General features: G+C 37.1%; 1 protein-coding gene across 8 annotated transcripts in view; it reads right to left on the reverse strand.

The window, feature by feature from the left end:
* Positions 1 to 21,826, reverse strand: part of MFSD8 (major facilitator superfamily domain containing 8) — a 48,567-nt gene that overhangs the window by 7,894 nt on the left and 18,847 nt on the right. For 2 of the 8 annotated variants that reach the window (XM_008976694.5, XM_057302154.1), the window contains exons 4-8: positions 19,103 to 19,343; positions 15,195 to 15,339; positions 14,142 to 14,197; positions 8,332 to 8,440; positions 6,005 to 6,139 (exon numbers count right to left, since the gene is read on the reverse strand). In XM_008976694.5, the coding sequence (XP_008974942.1) occupies positions 6,005 to 6,139; positions 8,332 to 8,440; positions 14,142 to 14,197; positions 15,195 to 15,339; positions 19,103 to 19,343 (686 nt within the window). Of the gene's footprint in view, positions 1 to 6,004; positions 6,140 to 8,331; positions 8,441 to 14,141; positions 14,198 to 15,194; positions 15,340 to 17,381; positions 17,496 to 19,102; positions 19,344 to 21,826 lie in introns of all 8 variants that reach the window. The other 6 variants (XM_008976693.5, XM_008976697.5, XM_008976696.5 and 3 more) reach the window with 6 other exon arrangements.

Genomic DNA, 21,826 nt, shown 5'->3' on the forward strand with positions numbered 1-21,826 from the left:
AAATACCATTTGACCCAGCAATCCCATTACTGGGTATATACCCAAAGGATTATAAATCATTCTACTATGAAGACACATGCACATGTATGTTTATTACAGCACTATTCACAATAGTAAAGACTTGGAACCAACCCAAATGCCCATCAATGACAGACTGGATAAAGAAAATGTAGCACATATACACCATGGAAAACTATGCAGCCATAAAAAAGGATGAGTTCATGTCTTTTACAGTAACATGGATGAAGCTGGAAACCATCATTCTCAGCAAACTAACACAGGAATAGAAAAACAAATGCCACATGTTCTCACTCATAAGTGGGAGTTGAACAAAGAGAATACATGGACACAGGGAGGGGAACATCACACACAGGGGCCTATTGCGGGGTGGGGGGCTAGAGGAGGGATAGCATTAGGAGAAATACCTAATGTAGATGATGGGTTGATGGGTGCAGCAAATCACCATAGTACATTTATACCTATGTAACAAACCTGCACATGTATTCCAGAACTCAAAGTATAACAAAGGCTGGGTGTGGTGGCTCACGCCTGTAATCCCAGTACTTTGGGAGGCCGAGGAGGACAGATCATCTGAGGTCAGGAGATCGAGACCATCCAGGCCAACATGGTGAAACCTTGTCTCTACTAAAAATACAAAAATTAGCTGGGTGGGGTGGCACACATCTGTAATCCCAGCTACTCAGACTCGGGAAGTTGAGGCAGGAGAATGGCTTGAACCTGGGAGGTGGAGGTTGCGGTGAGCCAAGATCGCGCCATGGCACTCCAGCCTGGGCAACAAGATGAAACTCCATCAAAAAAAAAAAAAAGTATAATAATAAAAAAAAAAGAAAAATATAGCAGAAAGGAAAATGTCTTCAAAACACCAGTGATGCAATCACTAAGATCCAAAATGTGGGAAACTATAGTGCAAAAATCCTGGTTTCTTCAATTTGTAAGAGGAAAAGAGAAAAAAAAACAGAGATGGAGAAGAAACTTATTGATTAAAAGAGACTTAAGAAACTTAAGAGCCTGAGTCTAGTGAACATACTGAAAAACAAATACAACAAAACAAAGCCAAAAAACACTTGAGACAGTGGAGAAAATGTGAATGCTACCTGAATATGTGATGATATTAATAAGTCACTTTTTTGGATGAGATAATATCATTAACTTTAGAGACACATACTGAAATATTTATGGAAGATATGAAATGATGCCTAGGATCAGCTTCAAAATAATCCAGGTACAGGGGAAAGAGAGTGTGGAATAGCTAGAGGTAGAGATGGAACAGGATTGTCTAAGTGCTTATAATTGTTGAAGCTGGGTAATGGATATTGGAGATTCAGTACATGATGCTCTCTAGACTTTGGTATATGTTGGAAATTCTGCATAACAGTAAAACATAAAAACAAAACCAATGTCTTCCAAAATACATGCATAAAAACCAAACAACCAAACAACCAACAAAAACCCAATGACTTCCATTGCCCTCGGAATACCAACAGGCTTCACATCTTTCTAACCTAATTTATCATTTGCCTTTTCCCTCACTCTGCTCTTGTCAAATCAGCCTTTCTGCTTGTTCCTTAAACACACAAAGCTCAGCCTTCCCGAGGAAGAGAGTTCCAGGCCATTGCATGGCTCTTTGCTGACTTCACTAAGGTCTCAGCTTAAATGTAACTTCCTCATATATACCTTCCTTGAGCAGTGTATCAAATACAACATTTCCCCACTTCCCAGCCCTGCCCTTGTCACTCCTTATTCTTTTCTCTTCTATTCTTCTTTGTAGTACTTACCACTATCTGACTTCACATTTGTGTTTATTGGCTTTCCCCCTACTGGAATACACGTGCTTTGAGGGGATGGTATTGGACATTCTATAAGAATGTGTATCAGCAGCACTGCTCTACTTCTGTAGCAAGATGTAATGTACTTCCTATTAACTTTGAATATAAATATATGTCTATCTTATATCTTGATCCCTCTACTTGGCTCCATAAGGACAAGAATTCTCATAATACCCCCATAGCACTGAACCTGATACACTGACTTAACATTTGTTGATTAATTTTAGAACCTTATTAAAGTACATACAGTCTCTGACTTATGAGTGTCCAACTTAGAACTGTTCAGCTTTACAACAGTAGGAAAGTGATACTCATTCAGTAGAAACCACACTTCAAATTTTGAATTTTGATATTTTTCCAGACTAGTGATCTGTGGTATGATACTGTTTCATGATGCTGGACAGCAGCAGAGAGCCACAGCTCCTAATCAGCCACATGATCACAAAGGTAAACATCCAGTACTATAATCTACAGTATACTGTATTTGGCAAATTACATGAGATATCCAACACTTTATTATAAAATACGCTTTGTGTTAGATGATTTAGCCAAACTGAAAACTAATGTGAGTGTTGGAGTGTGTTTAAAGTAGGCTAAGCTAAGCTACAATGCTCCGTAGGTTAGGTGTATTAAATGTTTTTTTTTTTGTTTTTCGCTTTTTTTGAGATGGAATTTCACTCTTGTCATCCAGGCTGGAATGCAATGGCTCATTGCAACCTCCACCTCCTGGGTTCAAGCGATTCTTGTGCCTCCACCTGTGGAGCAGCTGTGATTACAGGCACTGGCCACCACACCCAGCTAATTTTTGTGTATTTAGTTACGACGGGGTTTCACCACGTTGGCCGGGCTGGTCTCAAACTTCTGACCTCAGGTGATCTGCCCGCCTCGGCCTCCCAAAGTGCTGGGATTGCAGGCGTGAGCCACTGCACCCAGCCTGTATTTTCAACTTAGTGCTATTTTCAACTTATGATGATCAGTTTATCAGGATGTAGCCCCATTGCAAGTTAAAGAGTATCTGTATTTGAGGAATACTTAAATAGAACTGTCTAAATTCATCAACTAATGTTCCACCATAGACTATATGACCGAACTTAATTTTACACAAGCATTTCCCTAAAAATATGTTCCTTACAGTTGTACTTTTACAAAATGATTCTTTTTTTAAGAGATGGGTCTTGCTCTGTCACCCAGACTGGAGTGTAGTGGTACAATCACAGCTCACTGCAGCCTCAAACTCCTGGGCTCAAGCAATCCTCTCGCCTCAACCTCCCAAGTAGCTGGGACTACAGGCATGCTCCAACACACCCAGCTAATTGTGTTTGTGTGTGTGTCTGTGAAGAAATAGGGATCTCATTATATCATAGTGAGATAAGATCTCACTATGTTGCCCAGGCTGGTCTCAAACTAACTCCTGGGCTGAAATGATCCTCCCATCTTAGCCTCCTAAATTGCTGGGGTTGCAGATGTGAGTCACCATACCTGGCCAAAATTATTCTTTTATTTATTTGTATTTATTTATTTATTTTGAGATGAAATCTCACTCTGTCACCCAGGCTGGAGGGCAGTGGTGTGATCTTGGTTCACTGCTGCAACCTCCACCTCCCAGGTTGAAGCGATTCTCTTGCCTTAGCCTCCTGAGTAGCTGGGACTACACGCACATGCCACCACACCCTCTATTTTTAGTAGAAAAATTTTTGTGTTTTAGTAGAAATGTGCCACCACGCCCTGTATTTTTAGTAGAAAAATTTTTGTATTTTTAGTAGAAATGGGGTTTCACCATGTTGGCCAGACTGGTCTCGAACTGCTGACCCCAAATGATCCAGCTGCCTTGGCCTCCCAAAATGCTGGGATTACAGGCATGAGCCACTGCACCAGGCCCTCAAAATGATTCTTTCAAACAGTGAATAGACATTCTCAAAAGACATATAAAAGGCCACTAAGTACATAAAAAATGTTCGACATCACTAATCATCAGAGAAATGCAAATCAAAACCACAATTAGGTATTCTCTCAACCCAATTAAAATGGCTTTAATCAAAAAGAGGGAACAATGGATGCTGGCGAGGATGTGGAGAAAGGGGAACCCTTGTATACTGTTGGTGGGAATGTAAATTAGTAAAACCACTATGGAAAACAGTACAGAAGTTCCTAAAAACTTAAAATGGAACTGCCATATGAACCAGCAATCCCATTACTAGGTATATATCTAAAAGAAATGAAATCAATATATCAAAGACACATTTGCACTCCCATGTTCATTTCAACACTATTCACAATAGTCAAAATATGAAACCAACCTAAGTGGCCATCAATGGATGAATGGATAAATGTGGTGTGTATATACATATATATGAATATTATTCAGCCATTGAAACCATGAAATCCCATCATTTGGGGTAACATAGATGGAATTCATGGTCATTATGTTAAGTGAAATAAGCCAAGCACAGAAAGACAAATTATCACATGTTCTCACTCATGTGGGAGCTAAAAAAGTGAATCTCAGGTCGGCAGCGGTGGTTCACGCCTGTAATCCCAGCACTTTGGGAGGCTGAGGCGGGCAGATCATGAGGTCAGGAGATCGAGACCATCCTGGCTAACATGGTGAAATCCGTCTCTACTAAAAATAAAAAAAAAAAAATTAGCCAGGTGTGATGGCATGTGCCTGTAGTCCCAGCTACTTAGGAGGCTGAGGCGTGAGAATCGCTGGAACCCAGGAGGTGGAGGTTGCAGTGAGCTGAGATCGTGCCACTGCACTCCAGCCTGGGCAACAGAGCGAGACTCCGTCACAAAAAAAAAAAAAAAAAAAAAAAAGAATCTCATGAAGATAGAGAGTAGATTGGTGAGCCCAGGAAACAAAGCAAGATCTTGGCTCTACAAAAAGTTAAAAAAAAAAAAAAAAAAAAAAAAATTAGCCAGGCATTATGGCACATGCCTGTAGTCCTAACTACTCATGAAGCTGAGACAGGAGGATTGCTTCAGTCCAGGAGTCTGAGGCTGCCATGAGCTATGATCACTCCACTCCACTCCATTCTGGGCAACAGAGTGAGACGCCATCTTTTACAAAAAGAAAAAAAAAAAAGAAGAAAAGAAAGAAAGAGACTAGATTGGTAGTTACCAGAGGCCACGAATAATAGCGGGAAGGAGGCAATAAACAATAGTTGATTAATGGGTACAAATACACAGTTAGAAGAAATAAGACCTAGTTTTCAATAGCTCAGTAGGGTGACTATAGTTAGCAATAATTTAGTGTACATGTCAAAAGCTAGAAAAGAGTAATTCAAATGTTCCTAGCATAAAGAAAAGGTAAATATTTAAAGTGATGGTATCCCAATTATCTTGATTTGATCTTTATACATTATACGAATGTATCAAATGATCACTCATACCCCAAACATATGTACATCTATCACGTATCAATTAAAAAACACTTATGCTGGGCGCAGTGGCTCATGCCTGTAATCCCAACACTTTGGGAGACTGAGGCTGGAGGACTGCGTGAGCCCAGGAATGAGACTAGTCTGGGCAACATAGTGAGATAATACCTCTACAAAAAATAAAAATAAAAGAAATTAGCCAGGTGTGGTGGTCATGCCTGTAGTCCAGCTATTCAGGAGGCTGAGATGAGAGGATCTCTTGAGCCCATTAGGCTGCACTGAGCCATGATTGCACCACTGCATTCCAGTATGGGTAACAATACGAGACCTTGTCTCAAAAAAAAAAAGAGTGTTGTGTGGTCTGGGAAATGACACAAATTTTATTTGCCATGATGATGATATAGAATATATATACTGTGGATAGAAGTTCTAGAATAAGTTTGGTAATCTTAACCAAGATTTTCCAAACTTAACCACTGAATCTTTTTTGTTGCACAATATATATTACAATACAGTAGAACAATGGTTTATGAAATATACTTTCAGGAAAACATAGTAGACAAAAGATAAATAAGAGTCAATTATATACTTTGTGAGAAATTTTGTTTTACCAAAGAAATGCTGTAGTGTATAGAAATATGATAATCTCTTAATAAATTGTAAATTTGTGTGCAAAAAAAAGCTTTAAATTATTTTCCTGGTACATCCATTTGCATTGTTAGCTCTGTTTTTTGTTTTATTTTTTAAAAACAGACATAAAACCAAAAACACTTAACTTACTTTTTGGAAAGCAACTTAACTCCTAAGAAAATAACAACAGCTTCAACCCCAAGAGCAGCAAGTATTATGCCATTATATAACACAGCTTGTTCTTGAGTCCAGGCATACATATCCATTGTTAATGGAGTAATGATGCTAAGAAAAAAAAAATTATTCTTATTTTATTTAAATCACAGTAACTGTTATACTTAAAGTGAAGTGTAAGTTTTAATAACGACAGCTACACATTCAAGAATGTGCATGCCTTTTAGCAATGACAACAGACCTAAGCAAAAGTTTGAACACATTTTAAGCGTTTGTTGTTACATACCTAAGTTACTAAGTCTGCCTACTCATATTTTACTTCCTAATGTTTATTTTAATTATATAACTAATATAGCCATATTACAGAAAGTCTGAAACAAAGGAAAAGGAAACAAGCCACACCAATCATAATGCCTATCATTCTAACATTACTAAATAATCATGGTTATATTTTTAATTAAATTGGTCTCTTTCAATGCAATAATGTTATATTAAGTTATCAGAATATACTGGATTTTTGAATATATATATTTTTCTCTTTACCTCTCAATGTCTCTTCCTTTACATGACTATATCCTTCCTTGCCAAGTTTCTCTCCCTACATTCGATCTCTATTAACTGACTACAAAATGCAATTTATATTTATTGTTTATTACTATTATTTTTGAGACGCCAAAGTCTCACTCTGTCACCTGGGCCGGAGTGCAGTGGCATGATCTTGGCTCACTGCAACCTCCATCTCCTGGGTTCAAGCAATTCTCCTGCCTCAGCTTCCTGAGTAGCTGGGACTAAAGGCGCCTGCCACCATACCCAGCTAATTTTTGTATTTTTAGTATAGACAGGGTTTCACCATATGGCCAGGCTGGTCTTGAACTCCTGACCTCAAGTGATACACCTGCCTCAACCTCCCAAAGTTCTGCGATTACAGGCGTGAGCCACCGCACCCAGTCTGAAATTTATTTAACATTGTTTAATTGGTATGTTACTGTTTAATGGGTATGGAACTTCTGTTTAGCATGATGAAAACATTCTGGAAATAGCTAGTGGTCATGGTTGTACAACATTGTGAATGCACTTAATGCTACTGAACTGCATACCTTAAAAATAGCTAACATGATAGTGCCAGGCGCGGAGGCTCACGTCTGTAATCCCAGCACTTTGGGAGGCCAAGGTGAGCAAATCACTTGAGCCCAGGAGTTCGAGATCAGCCTGGGCAACATGGGGAAATCCTGTCTCTACAAAAAATATAAACAAATTAGCTGAGCATGGTGGCGCATGCCTGTGGTCCCAGCTACTTAGAGGGCTGAGGCTGGAAGGTCACCTGAGCCCAGGAGGTCAAGGCTGCAGTGAGCCGTGATTGCACCACTGCACTCCAGCCTGGGTGACAGAGTGAGACCCTGTCTCAAAACAAAACAAAAAAAGTTAACATGATAAATTTTATGTTATGTATATTTTCCCACAATAAAAAATTGCCCCTAAAATATCAGGTGAGCTGGAACTTTCATATATCTCAATAATTTTGAAAATAAAAACACCAAGCAACCTACAAGTACTAACATAAAAATGACACAATGTATTAACAAGTAAATAAACCAAGTTGTCAAATGATAATATCACATAATCTATGTAAGTTTAATAGATACATGTATATACATACACTCTTATACATACATAGGAAAAATGTTTGAAAAAATACAAACTAAAGTATTAGCAGTGGTTACTTTCACAGAAAGGAGTGGATATAGAAATACAGTTGTAATATTTGGGATTTGAATGTACTATTTTTATAATTTCATGGAAAGTTATTTTAAAAATAAAACAGCCATATGATAAAGGTCAATAAAGCCTGCACAAGGCAGAGATTTTGTAATATACTAGGTTTTTCTTCAAGGTCAGGTATTAAATTGAGTTAAAATTACCAGATTGAATCATATATATATATATATATATATATATATATATATATATACACATATATGTAGGAAATTATAGAGCTTAAGGATAATTAAATCATGGCACTAAAGTTTTATAACTGTATTTATCATAAAACTTAGATGAAAGAGGGAAAGAGTAGTGAAACATTCTTTTATAAGAAAATAAGATAAGGTAGTTAAGATTATGGACAAATAATTAACTACATTCAAGTTACAAGCAACAAAATGTATATACATTTTTTACATCATGGTAAGAAAAATTTGCCTTACATAAGATTTTCAATAACATCTATATGCCTAATTAACATTGCATTAAGAAATAAAGGTTAAAACATAATCTGATTCAGATGAAGATGGAATAAAACTTACGTTTCAAAAAGGGCAAAGATAAATAGAGCCACAAAAAACAGAACATTGATGGCCACAACAGCAACCTGGTCAATATTTCCTTGGGGAACCTGAGCTTCATCTGTACTTGCTATAGGGAAATAGGAGAAAAATTACATTACCTATACATCTAATTTTTCTTATGACATTAAAGTAATGTAGAAATTACATTGTAGCAAAATTTATAAATAAACATTTAAAAAAATTTTTAGGCTTCAAAGTAGTTTAATAAGAGAATTTGTTTATTTTTATTTTTTGAGACAGGGTCTCACTCTGTCACCCAGACTAGAGTGCAGTGTCATGATCACAGCTCACCGCAGCCTTGACCTCCCCAGGCTCAGGTGATCCTCCTACCTCAGCCTCCCAAGAAGCTGGGGCTACAGATGTACTACCAAGCCCAGCTAATTTTTATATTTTTTGTAGAGATGAGGTTTCACCATGCTACCCAGTCTGGGCTTGAACTCCTGAGCTCAACCAGTCCGCCCGCCTTGGCCTCCCAAAGTGTTGGGATTACACGTGTGAGCCACTGTGCATGTCCAACAATAAGATAATTTATATGACAAAAATAATTTTTAAATGGCATTTAAAAGCAAGGTGAATTTTCTTCCCCAGAGATATACTTCAATCCTGTTATCTTAAGAAATACTCAGATGTATTTTGTACTTGGTATATCTCAATCCAAAAACGGGAATGTAATTTATAGAACTCTGTTAACATAGTGATCTCATACTAAATATATTTGCTTTAAATTTCAACTGCAGATTTTTTCCACCTTACTTAAATCTTAGACTTACAAGAATTTCATGAAGAACTCCAGTGGTTTATTAAATCAGTTCCCAGTTCTATGATTTACTTCAATGGATATATATTTTGAATTTCAGTGTTACATGAAATTAGTACTCATGGCCAGGAGTGGTGGCTCATACATGTAATCCCAGCAGGTGGGATTACATGTGGTTTACATGTGGATTACATGTGGATTATAGCAGGTGGGAGGCCAATGCAGGTGGATCACCTGAGGTCAGAAGTTTGAGACCAGCCTGGCCAACATGGCAAAACCCCATCTCTACTAAAAATACAAAAAAGAATTAGCCGGGCGTGGTGCCACATCCCTGTAATCTCAGCCACTTGAGAGGCTGAGGCACGAGAATTGCTTTAACCAGGAGACTGAGGTTGCAGTGAGCCAAGATTGAGCCACTGCACTTCAGCCTGGGTGACAGAGACTCTGTCTCAAAAAATAAATAAATAAATAAATAAATAATAAGAAATTAGTATTCGTAAAGATCCTTATGTTATCATTACCATTTTAAAAACCCCTATCATTTATATTTCTGCAAAGAAATAATCAGGATTTGACGGTGGTTTTATAAATAAGGAGGACAAAGTAAGTGTACTGACTTCTCATCTTGAACAACGCCTTAAGGTTAATACACATTAAGCTATTCTTGATGTAACTGAGAATCATGCAGACATATTAATCTACTCATATATATTCATCACACTGTTTTGTAATTTATCCACTTATTCAGAATAAAATAGTATTTTTACACAAATAAATACCAAAATAAGCCAGGTATTTTTTTTTTTTTTTTGGCGGGGGGGACGGAGTCTTGCTCTGTTGCCAGGCTGGAGTGCAGAGACCCGATCTCTGCTCAATGCAACCCCCAACTCCCAGGTTCAAGTGATTCTCCTGTCTCAGTCTCCCGAGTAGCTGGGACTACAGCTATTTTTGTATTTTTAGTAGAGATGGGGTTTCACCATGTTGGCCAGGATAGTCTCAATCTCTTGACCTCGTGATCTGCCCGCCTCGGCCTCCCAAAGTGCTGGGATTACAGGTGTGAGCCACCACGCCCAGCCTATGCCAGGTATTAATACATAAAATATTACAAAAATATGTTTATTTATGCTATCTTAAATTGTGTGTAGTGTCAGTTGTTGTTGGTGGGTGGGTGGGGGGGCTTTCCTAAGATGCAGTAAGTTTCTATGATTTTTTTCATAATAATGCCTGCTTTTCTATCTCAGGATTCTTGAGAAGGAGTTCCTCCTCCAACAATAAGTAGATTTGGAAATAGTCTGCTATACTTAAAGGGAATTAAGCACCTTGGACGCTCAACATAGCCTTATGACCTTCCTTTGTAATCACACAAAGAGAACTGGCCACCTTTGTCCAGAACCTTTGCCAGGGGTAGGCCCTGATGGTTGTGCCTCTTGTACTATTTTGGATAGACCTCTCTGATTCTTAATCACCACCTAGAAGTCAGTCTTTACTCCTTCAAGTCAGTATCAATATTGCCCCAAGTCAGACTGGAGTTTGTTTCATAATATGTGGTTAGTTTCCTATAGCTTCTACTCAGTGTTGGCTTCAGTGGGGTATCTCAGAAATGTTGCATCCTAGACTATGCGGATTGACTAGATATCCTAATTACACATTTTTTAAAAGACTACATTAGTATATGGATTCAAATTCTATGCAATTAGAAATTATAATCCTGTCTCATAATAACCTCTTTAAATTTGAATAGCTTTAAATTAAAACAATCATGGAAGTTTTTACCAGACATATTTTATGCAAACATTTATTGAAATTTAAAAATTTTATTTTATAAAAATTATTTTGAAGTAACTAGAAATCTCATAAAAGAAAACACTACATCTTCTCTAAACTCATTCCCATTTGTACTTTAGAACAGTGCTGCCCAACAGAACTGTGACATGACGGAAATGTTATTTATCTATGCTAATACAGTGGCCACTAGCCACATATACCCATTATTGAGCACTTGAAATGTGGCTAGTATGACAGAAAATAATTTCTTAAATTTACTTTATTTAAATAGCCACATGTGGCTAATGGCTACTATATTGGGCAGCATAGCTCTCAATCTTTGCTGCACAAAGTGTGATTTGTAGACCAGAAGCATCACATCACATGGTAGTTTGTTGTAAATGTAGATGCTCAGCATCTCATTAGGGTTGCCAGATTTAGTAAATATACAGGAGACCCAGTTAAATTTAAATTTCAGATAAACAATAAGTGTTAATATAAATATGTTCTGTGCCATATTTGAAAGTTAAGTATAAGAATGTTCCATGAAGTATTTGGATTGTATTTATACTTTTTTTTTTTCTTTTTGAGACAGAGCCTCACTCTGTCACCCAGGCTGGAGTACGTGGCGTGATATCGGCTCACTGCAACTTCTGCCTCCCAGGTTCAAGCGATTCTCCTGCCTCAGCCTCATGAGTAGCTGGGACTACAGGCGCCTGCCATCACACCCAGCTAATATTTATATTTTTAGCAGAGACAGGGTTTCACCATGTTGGCCAAGGGTGGTCTTGAACTCCTGACCTCAGGTGATCCACCTGCTTTGGCCTCCCAAAGTGCTGGGATTACAGGCATGAGCCACTGTGCCCAGCTGGATTGTATTAATACTAAAAGTTATTTGTTTCCAGGTGCAGTGGCTCACACCTGTAATCCTAGCACTTTGGGAGGCCCAGGGAGGCAGATCACTTGAGTCCAGGAGTTTAAGTCCAGCCTGGACAATATGGCAAGATCCTGTCTCTATTAAAGAAAAAAAACCAACGTTATTTGTTGTTTATTGAAATCCAAATTTAACTGGGTGGGACATATTTATATTAAAACATTATTCAAATTTAATTGGGCATTCTGTGTTTTATTATTATATATAAATTCTATATTTTTATATTTCTTTATTAACTCCCCTATTCTGAGAAGCAACATCCTGTGTTTTACAGGCAACCCTATTAAGTATCACCCTAAGCCTAATGAATCAGAATTTGCATCTTAACAAGGTTCCCAGGTGATTTCTAAGCACATTAAAGTAAATGAAGCACTGATGTATATCATTATCCCCTTCCAAGTTCTGAAATACTGATTTTTACATATCTTCCCTTTGTCATACCTCTACCTCACCCTCTTAACTTCCTCCTTCACTACCTGATAGCTCCTTGAAGTTAGCATTCCTATTTTTTACCTTTGAAAAAAGGAGTTTATACGCACTGCTGGCACTTCACCTCTCATTCTTTATTTTTTATTCTGAAAGTTTTCAAACATATTCTCACATATTCATTCCTCAGATTCAACAATCTTTTGCCACACTTGAATCATCATGCCATCCTTTCTCTCACTCCCTTTTTGCTGCCATAGTGTGTTTCACTGGGTGACTCATAAATTTTTATCTCTAGCTTTTATTTCTACTGTCAAAATTACAAATGCCTGTGGGATTTTTTAGTTGTTCTAGAGTAACAGCATATTCAGCTTGATCCAAATTGAAATCATCTTCTCTTTTCATCTAACCTCCCTTCCTAAATTCTTGTTCTCTCTCATTCTTCCAGGTGATCTAGAATCAAAACCTGGCAGCAATGTTGGCTTTCTCTAATCCTTAATATTCTCTATCCAAATCTCTATCTTGATTCCTCCTTCAACAACTCCTACTTATCCCTTCTCCATTCTCAGTCACTGCCCTACTTCAGGCCTAGTCAAAATTAATACTTTTATACTGTCTTCCTGAGTCATCCACACAATGTTCTCTTAAAAAGAAAAACACAAATATTGTACCTATGAAAAGCTTAATAAAGAAATTGTTTAAATTTGTTACTGGCATTGTATTTTTTTCACATTTGATACAGTTTCTTTTACTGGCTTTTCAGTAATGAAATTGTTACCAATGAGATATTACCAGTGAGATATAACCAATCTGGATTAGCCTCTGCATGAAATCAATGTCAAACTTCTCCTAGTTCAAAAACTTACTGTAGCTCCTCACCACTCTGCTCTACTACATTTATCTTCCACTATTTCTTTTGTGAAAATTAAATAAAAGAGCTATGAAAGTACCTGGTAAAATAGTAAAATAATACTATGTCTTTTCCACAACTTCATGAACTACTGAGGGCCAGGATCAGTCCTTGCATTCTTTCCCCAAGGAGGATATAATTAGTACCTAAATAACAGGGTTTTTTTTGGTAAAATATAGCTACTTACTGGATTCTCTGGCTTATATGAATCAGAGAAGATCTAAAAGATGAAAATGTATATTTCTAAAGTATACCAAAACAACAAAAATAAAAAGGCAAAACCATACCCATTTTCATACTTAAGATAATAAAGAACTGCTTTAAATAGACATATTTACTTGGTAGTAAAGATATGGAAATCATTGCAAATATCTCAAAGGCTTTAGGATACTGGCTCTCTGAAAATAAGACAAAGCGATTTTTTACAATGTTTGTAACCTTGTCAATCATGACCACCAAATAACCGATAAGGGTATGCCTCTTTAAAAAAAATCAATTTGCTCACGCCTGTAATCCCAGCACTTTGGGAGGCCGAGGTGGGTGGATCACAAGGTCAGGAGATCGAGACCATCCTGGCTAACATGGTGAAACCCCGTCTCTACTAAAAATACAAAAAATTAGCCAGGCGTGGCCGCGTGCGCCTGTAGTCCCAGCTACTCAGGAGGCTGAGGCAGGAGGATGGCATGAACCCCGGAGGCAGAGCTTGCAGTGAGCAGAGATCACGCCACTGCACTCCAGCCTGGGAGACAGAGCGAGACTCTGTCTCAAAAAAAAAAAAAAATAATAAAAATAAATAAATAAGTAAATAAATAAATAAATAAATAAATAAATTTAGGTCACTTTCAGCTTTGAAGATCTTCCCCAATCACCCACTGTGTTGTCCTCAGAAGCAAAATCGAAGTAAATACCAAACAAACAGAATCATTAGAAACACTTTGATAATGTTATATTAATTCAGCCAAATGGGTTAGAAGTACCTTCTTCAAAATTAATACTTTTACACTGTCTTCCTGAGTCATCCACACGATGTTCTCTTAAAAAGAAAAACACAAATATTGTACCTATAAAATGCTTAATAGAGAAGTTGTTTAAATTTATTATCGGCATTGTATTTTTTTCACATTCTAATATAGTTTCTTTTATTGGTTTTTCAGTAATAAAACTGTTACCAATGAGATATAACCAATAAACTTAAGACAGAAGTTACAATTCTTATCAAATTATCATAAACAGGTAAAATGAAAAAAATCCAACTCATCCTAAAGCATACATGATCTACTTTAGTATTTGAAGTTTTACAGTGATTATAAACATTAGTAATAAATGTTTTTAGACTACTGAATAAAGCACTCTAAATAAAACATAATTTAAAAAAATTTTTTCGAATATATAAAAGATAAGAGATATACATTACTAGTAACTTTTATATTTAAGACTGATACAAATCCATTAATCTATTTAAAATGTTACTTCCATGCCTTTCCCCTACTTAGCAACATGTAGTTAGTAAATCAAGACCAAACCTTGAGGCCGGGCACAGCCTCACATGGCCTCATGCCTGTAATCTCAGCACTTTGGGAGGCCGAGGTGGGCAGATCACTTTGAGGTCAGGAGTTCAAGATCAGCCTGGCCAACATGGTGAAACAAAAATTAGCTGGATGTGTTGGCATGCACCTGTAGCCCCAGCTACTCGGGAAGCTGAGGTATGAGAATCCTTGAATCCGGGAGATGGAGGTTGCATTGAGCCGAGATAGTGCCACTGCCCTCCAGTCTGAGCAACAGAGTAAGATCTTGTCTCAAAAAAAACAAACTTTGAATCTTCAAAGACCTTCCTTTTCTGTTCTCATTTATCAGGTTGTCTTTTGGTTGCCAGTATTACATGCTTTAGTACTACCTGACCAAAAAATATAAACAAACTATAGACATAAAAAACTACGTACACTTCATAAGGATAATTATCTTCCAACAATTACAAAGCTCATTAAATTTCACAATCTACAAAAATAGTTTTATCATTTCTATCTAATTACCTTAGTATGGCAAGGATCAGAATAATATTTAAAATTCCCAGGAAGGCGCTAAGTAAAACTGGTGTTGTATACATGTTTATCTGCAGTTTAATCACATCCCATGTCACACCTTTTTCTCCAAGGAATGTAAAACAAGTCTGAAAAACTTATTAAGATAAAATTTTCACAGATGAATTATTATATGAGAAGCATAGGATAAAAAAATGAAAAAGACATTTACAACAGAATTGGGAACAATGTTATGGAATCATCCTTCTATATCATGCATTCTCAACAGATGGAATTGGTTCTTGATGGGGGGTCAAAAAATTTCCTCTTTTTATGTATAAAGCAGGTATGTACAGATATACATATGGTACATAAAAGATATATGACACATCTGTGGCACTAAAATTTTATGGGGTAAAGAGAGTAGGAAAAAAATACCGAAAAAGGCTCCTTAGGGAGACAATAGTGAAAAAAAGGTTGTGAAACACTGATTTACATGCATTCACAAGGAATTGTATCTTACATAACTTCTCAGTTTTTTACAAAACATCTCCATAGGCAATTTAAATTATACAATTTCTTCCAAAAATTAATTATAAAGGTTTAATCAGCTTCATTATAAGAATGAAAATATCATATTTTAGACCAAATATCTTAAATATTATTCTGTATATGGTATATATATATATGTGTGTGTGTGTATATATATATATTTATTATCATTTGACCATAGTATTATATACAAGTAAAATGAAAAAAAAAATTATTTCATCCAAAAGCATACATAATCCACCTTAGTATTTGAAGTTTTTTTTAGTGATTTTAAACATTAGTTAGAAGTGTTTTTGGACTGCTGGATAAAGCACTCTAAAGAAATATGAAGTGGCAAAATCTAATTTGGATCTGTGGCAAAAACTCAATTGGAAGAGTACTGGTTTGCTCTTCTGATTTAGATTCTATATGTGGCTCTATAGTAATTCACATATAACTCTAGGGTGAGAACTAAAATATTGCACCTACTGTACTTAGAACAGTGACTAGCATACAGTAAGCACACAATAAATGTTAGTGCTTGTTGAGGGCTTATTATTGGAAAAGTCATCGAAGCTCTTCAGGCTTACATTTACTCATCTATAATGCAAAATTTTTAAATGACATAATCTTTAAAATGCTTTTAAGGTGGTAAAAAATATTTACTAAGAACATAAGTCTATACCAGGTATTATGCTAGATACTGAGGGTAGACTGGTAAATAAAGACTCAAATCATGTCCTCATGTACTTTACAATATAGTATTCAAGTTCAATTATTCTACATTTGTGCTTGTATTTGTTTCAGGGTACGAAACTGAAATAGTAGATTTTGGTGAACAGTGAATTAGATTCCCTTCTGTTGAGCCTTTTCTTTTTGGCTAAATAGAGGAACGTAATGGAAACTGGGGGTGGGAGATGGGGTGTTAATGATGAAGTAAGCTGAGTTGGATTCAAACTGATAATATTCATAACTTCAATATTCAAAATATGGACCAATTATATGGTTTTTCAATATTATTCTAGGCATGAAAATGACTGATTCTTTACTCAGCAGAAAATTAATTTGCCTTGAGGAAATATTAAATCTCATTAATTTTTTTTGAGACAGAGTCTCGCGCTTGTTGCCCAAGCTGGAGTGCAATGATGTGATCTCAGCTCACTGCAACCTCTGCCTCCGAGTTCAAGCGATTCCCCTGCCTCAGCCTCCCAAGTAGCTGGGATTACAGGTGCCCGCCACCACACCTGGCTAATTTTTGTATTTTTAGTAGAGATGGGGTTTCACCATGTTGGCCAGGCTGGTCTCAAACTCCTGACCTCAGGTGATCTGCCTTCCACAGACCCCCAAAGTGCTGAGATTACAGGTGTGGACCACCACGCATGGCCTCACTAATTTTTTTAACACTCAGCAAAAGGGTGACCTTGGACAATTTACTTAGATTCTCTATGCACTGGCACTCTCAACTATAAAAGGGGACTAATAGCACTTAATTTAGTGGATTGGCATCAAGATAAAATCAGTGTAGCCTCATTCCTGGATTAAAAAAAAAATTAGCTTTCCTCCCTTTCCCTTCAGCTATGAGTTTTTATACTTGGGTTACACTGAATATTTAAGCCTCAAAAGTTTTCCCAATTCAAATTCAAGTAATGACATGTGAAGAACACCTACCTGGACCTAGAATAAAACCTAATGCTTGACACATGCTTATGTTTGCCATGGAACTTGTTCTTTCCTGAAGGGAAGTAGCACCAGCAGTATATGATCTAACAACTGCTACATTTCCTTAAAAACAAGACACAATAATCCAAAGTAAAAGAAAGTATCATTCAGTTTATAAAATTGAATCCAATTTGACTTTATACAGAAGAAGAAATCTTGGTCAACAGTACAGTCACTGCTTCCTCTTTATGATCACACAAAGCATGTAAGGTATTTTTATTAAGCAAATGCATCAATTAATGGACCATACTAGTTTTGGTAATATGAAAACAGTTAAAGATATCAATGAGTGAAAAAATGGTATCATAAGAAAACCAAGCCGGGCACAGTGGCTCACATCTGTAATCCCAGCACTTTCAGAGGTTGAGGTAGGTGGATCATTTTGAGGTCAGGAGTTCAAGACCAGCCTGGCCAACATGGTGAAACCCCGTCCCTACTAAAAATTCAAAAATTATCCACCTGTAGTCCCAACTACTCAGGAGGCTGAGGCAGAAGAACTGCTTGAACCCAGGAGGCTGAGGTTGCAATGAGCCAAGATCACGCCACTGCACTCTAGCCTGGGCAACAGTGCAAAAAAAAAAAAAAAAAAAGAGAATATCAAACTTACTTAGTACTAAAAAAGCACTGAGTGAATGGCATACCATTGATTACTACAACTGTACAACTGTTTTTAAAAGAAAAGTATTACAATATTACAAACTCTGTATGCATAGACATGTAATATAAGAAACAGAAAAAAATGCACTAACAATTTTACTGAAAATTTTCATTGAGTACATTACATTCAAGAGACTCTGTTAGGGGGCATAGGATATTTTAAAAGTATCGTTAATTCTTTCTAATTGCAAAAAGTTTAGGTTGGGAATGGTGGCTCATGCCTGTAATCCCAGCACTTTGGGAGGCCGAGGCGAGTGGATCACGAGGTCAGGAGTTCAAGACCAGCCTGGCCAAGATGGTGAAACTGCGTCTCTACTAAAAATACAAAAATTAGCCAGGGGCAGTGGCAGACGCCTGTAATCCCAGCTACTCGGGAGGCTGAGGCAGGAGAATTGCTTGAACCCAGGCAGGTAGAGGATGCAGTGAGCCAAGATTGCGCCACTGCATTCCAGTCTGGGCGACAGAGTAAGACTCCGTTTCAAAAAAAAAAAAAATTATTATCTGGTTAGTGAGAAAGGATAGAAACAGTACAATACTATAAGCAAGTGCCAGAGACATGTCAGAGAAGAAAAAAATCTCTTAAGGGGCAGGGTAGCCCAAGATGGCTTTGTGGAAAATGTGGAGCTTGAATTGGATCTATTTTTGTTTTGGGTTTTTTTTTTTTTAGATGGAGGTCTCCCTATGTTACCCAGGCTGGCCTCGAACTCCTGGGCTCAAGAGATTCTGCTAACTCAGTCTCCTGAGTAGCTGGTATTATAGGCACGTGCCACCACACCTGGTTTAAACTGAATCTTGAAGGATGAAGAATGATGGGAACAGAAGAGAAACTATAGGTAATGAGAACATCATGAGCAAAGGTAAAATGATAGGAAAAATATTTGTTTACAATGAGAAACATGTATGTTGAACTGTGAAATATGAGTTTAAAAGGGGATGAGACCAGGTGAAAGTGAGCCATAAATGTCAGAATGAATGTGAATATGACACAACCAAACATATACATACAACCTTACCTGCTCCAATTCCCAACAATCCACGAGCAACCAGCATGTAGTATTTATTATGAGAAGCTGGGATGTGGAGATATGCATAGAGGCAGTTGGCTGCCACGGAAATCAAGATGGAGACAATAAGAGCCTCTTTTCTTGGTCTATAATTAGACCATAAACCAAATATAGGTGAAGCTACCATTTGGCCAAGACTATATGAAGCAATAACCCAGCCCAAAAAACTTGTATCAGCTGTCGGATCAATCTGCAGAAAAAGGTACAGTGCTTTAAGAATTGTTATCCAAGAAAAGTTTAAAACTAAATACATTTGTCATACCATGTAAGATTTCCTATCAAAAAATAAAAACAATTCTAACGTATAAGTTTTATAACACTATTACTTATAGTAAGGGATTCAAACTTCTGACAATACAATTAAATGTGCTAACAATAGACTGTACACAAGGGAAAAATGCTTGGGAGGCTCATTTTTAAGAATGACTGGAAATTTTTGGTTCATATAAACCTTGGTAAGAAGATAATCACACACACTATATACGCATATAGCAACAACATCATGAAAAATAATATAAGCTATTCTTTAATTCTTGTAAATAGAATTCTTTAGACTTATGCTACCCTATATGTTAAACAGCCATTAGCGCTGTAAATCATTTTTTTTAAAAAAACTAGGCACAAGAGTCAAATGCATAAAGAAGATAATAAAAACACAAAAGATGATAGACAATTATCTCAATAAACCTGTTATAAATTCTTCCGTTCTATATAGACCACTCAGTATTCTACCACTTTAAAAGGGTTTACATATCATGATGAACTTAAGGGGAGAACCAAATGACTACAACTCAGAAAATAAAATACTTTCAGAAAAATAGAAAATGTTAGCTTAGAAAAGGCACTATTGTTTATTTTTATTTTTATTTTTTTTTTGAGACAGGGTCTCACTCTGACACCCAGGCTGTAGCGCAGTGGTGCGATCGCGGCTCAGTGCAGCCTCGACCTTTGAGGCCCAAGTGATCCTCCTGCCTCAGCCTCTTGAGTAGCCAGGACTACAGGTATGCACCACCATGCCCACCTAATTTTTTTATTTTTGTAGAGACAGGGTCTCCCTATGTTGCCCAGGCTGGTCTTGAACTTCCCGCCTCCAACTCGCAAAGCAATCCTCCTGCCACGGGAGGGAGGAATTCTCCCACCTTGGCCTCCCAAAATATTGGGATTAGTGGCATGAGCCACCGCACCCAGCCAGATTACTTTTTTTCATATGTGGTAGGCTAAGCCAGGCGAAGTGGCCCATGCCTGTAATCTCAGCTACTCAGCAGTCTAGAGTAGAAGGATCCTTGAGCCCAGGAGTTGGAGGCTGTAACACACTATGACTGTACCTGTGAAAAGCCACTGCACTCCAGTCTGGGCAACATAGGAAGATTCTATCTCTAATCTTCCTATTTAATGGCTTTTATTAAATTTTAGGAAATAAATTTAAACAAATATAGATAAGTGGTAGAACAATTTAATAAGGAAAACTATGACCTTTTGTTCCCTAAAGATATTTATTTATTTATTTTATTTTATTTATTTATTTACTTTTGAGACGGAGTTTTGATCTTGTTGCCCAGGCTGGGGTGCAATGGTGCGATCTCAGGTCACTACAACCTCTACCTCCCAGGTTCAAGCGATTCTCCTGCCTCAGCCTCCCAAGTAGCTGAGATTACAGGCATGTGCCACCACGTGGGCACAGCTAATTTTTATATTTTTTTTATTAGCGACGCGGTTTCACCATGTTGGCCAGGCTGATCTCTTAACTCCTGACCTCAGGTGAGCTGCCTGCCTTGGCCTCCCAAAGTGCTGGGATTGTAGGTGTGAGCCACCGTGCCTGGTAATTCCCTAAAGATATTTAAAGTGAAAATATTTAGGTGCATTTTTCTTTATGAAAAAAATAAGAAATAATATGCAAAAGTATAATGATACATAATATTTAAAGTTCTAGCCGTTAAAATATCTTTCATTTTAGGTACTCTGGTTTTCATTTTCTCCCTGTATTACCTTTAGCTTCATTTGTCATCTCTATTAAAATAGAAAATAATAATTTCATGTTACATAAAATTTTAATTTTCAAAAAAGCAATGAAAACTCAATTTTAATGTTAAATGTGTAGTGGTTTGAAAGCAAAACTTTTTTTTTTTTTTTTTTTTTTTCCTGAGACAGGGTCTGGCTCTGTCACCCAGGCCAGAATACAGTGGCATAATCTTGGCTCACTGTAACCTCAAACTCCTTTGCTCAAGAAATCCTCCCAACTCAGGCTCCCAAGCAGCTGGGACTACAGGGAGTAGCACCACCATACCCAGCTAACTTTTTAAATTTTTTTGTAGAGACGAGGTCTTATATCGTTACCCAGGCTGGTCTTGAACTCTTGGGCTCAAACAATCCTCCCAACTTGGCCTCCCAAAGCGCTGGGATTACAGGCACGTGAGTCACAGCACTGGGCCTGATAGCAAGACTCTTTAAAGAGTTTTCAAAATATCTGGAGAAAAGAGAGTACTTTTCAAAACTCAACATAGTATGCTGAGTAGACCTAATCACTACTAATATCCTTCTTTTGAGAATTTTGACTAAAAAGACTAAACGCCAAGAAATTAAGAATTTTGATACATGAAAATATCTTTTTAGTAGAGACGACGTTGCTCCAGAATTGTGCCAATTCCAATGACTACCAGCATGGAAAGAATTTTT

This window comes from Pan paniscus, chromosome 3, assembly GCF_029289425.2.
Source record: "Pan paniscus chromosome 3, NHGRI_mPanPan1-v2.0_pri, whole genome shotgun sequence".
Lineage (NCBI taxonomy): Eukaryota > Metazoa > Chordata > Mammalia > Primates > Hominidae > Pan > Pan paniscus.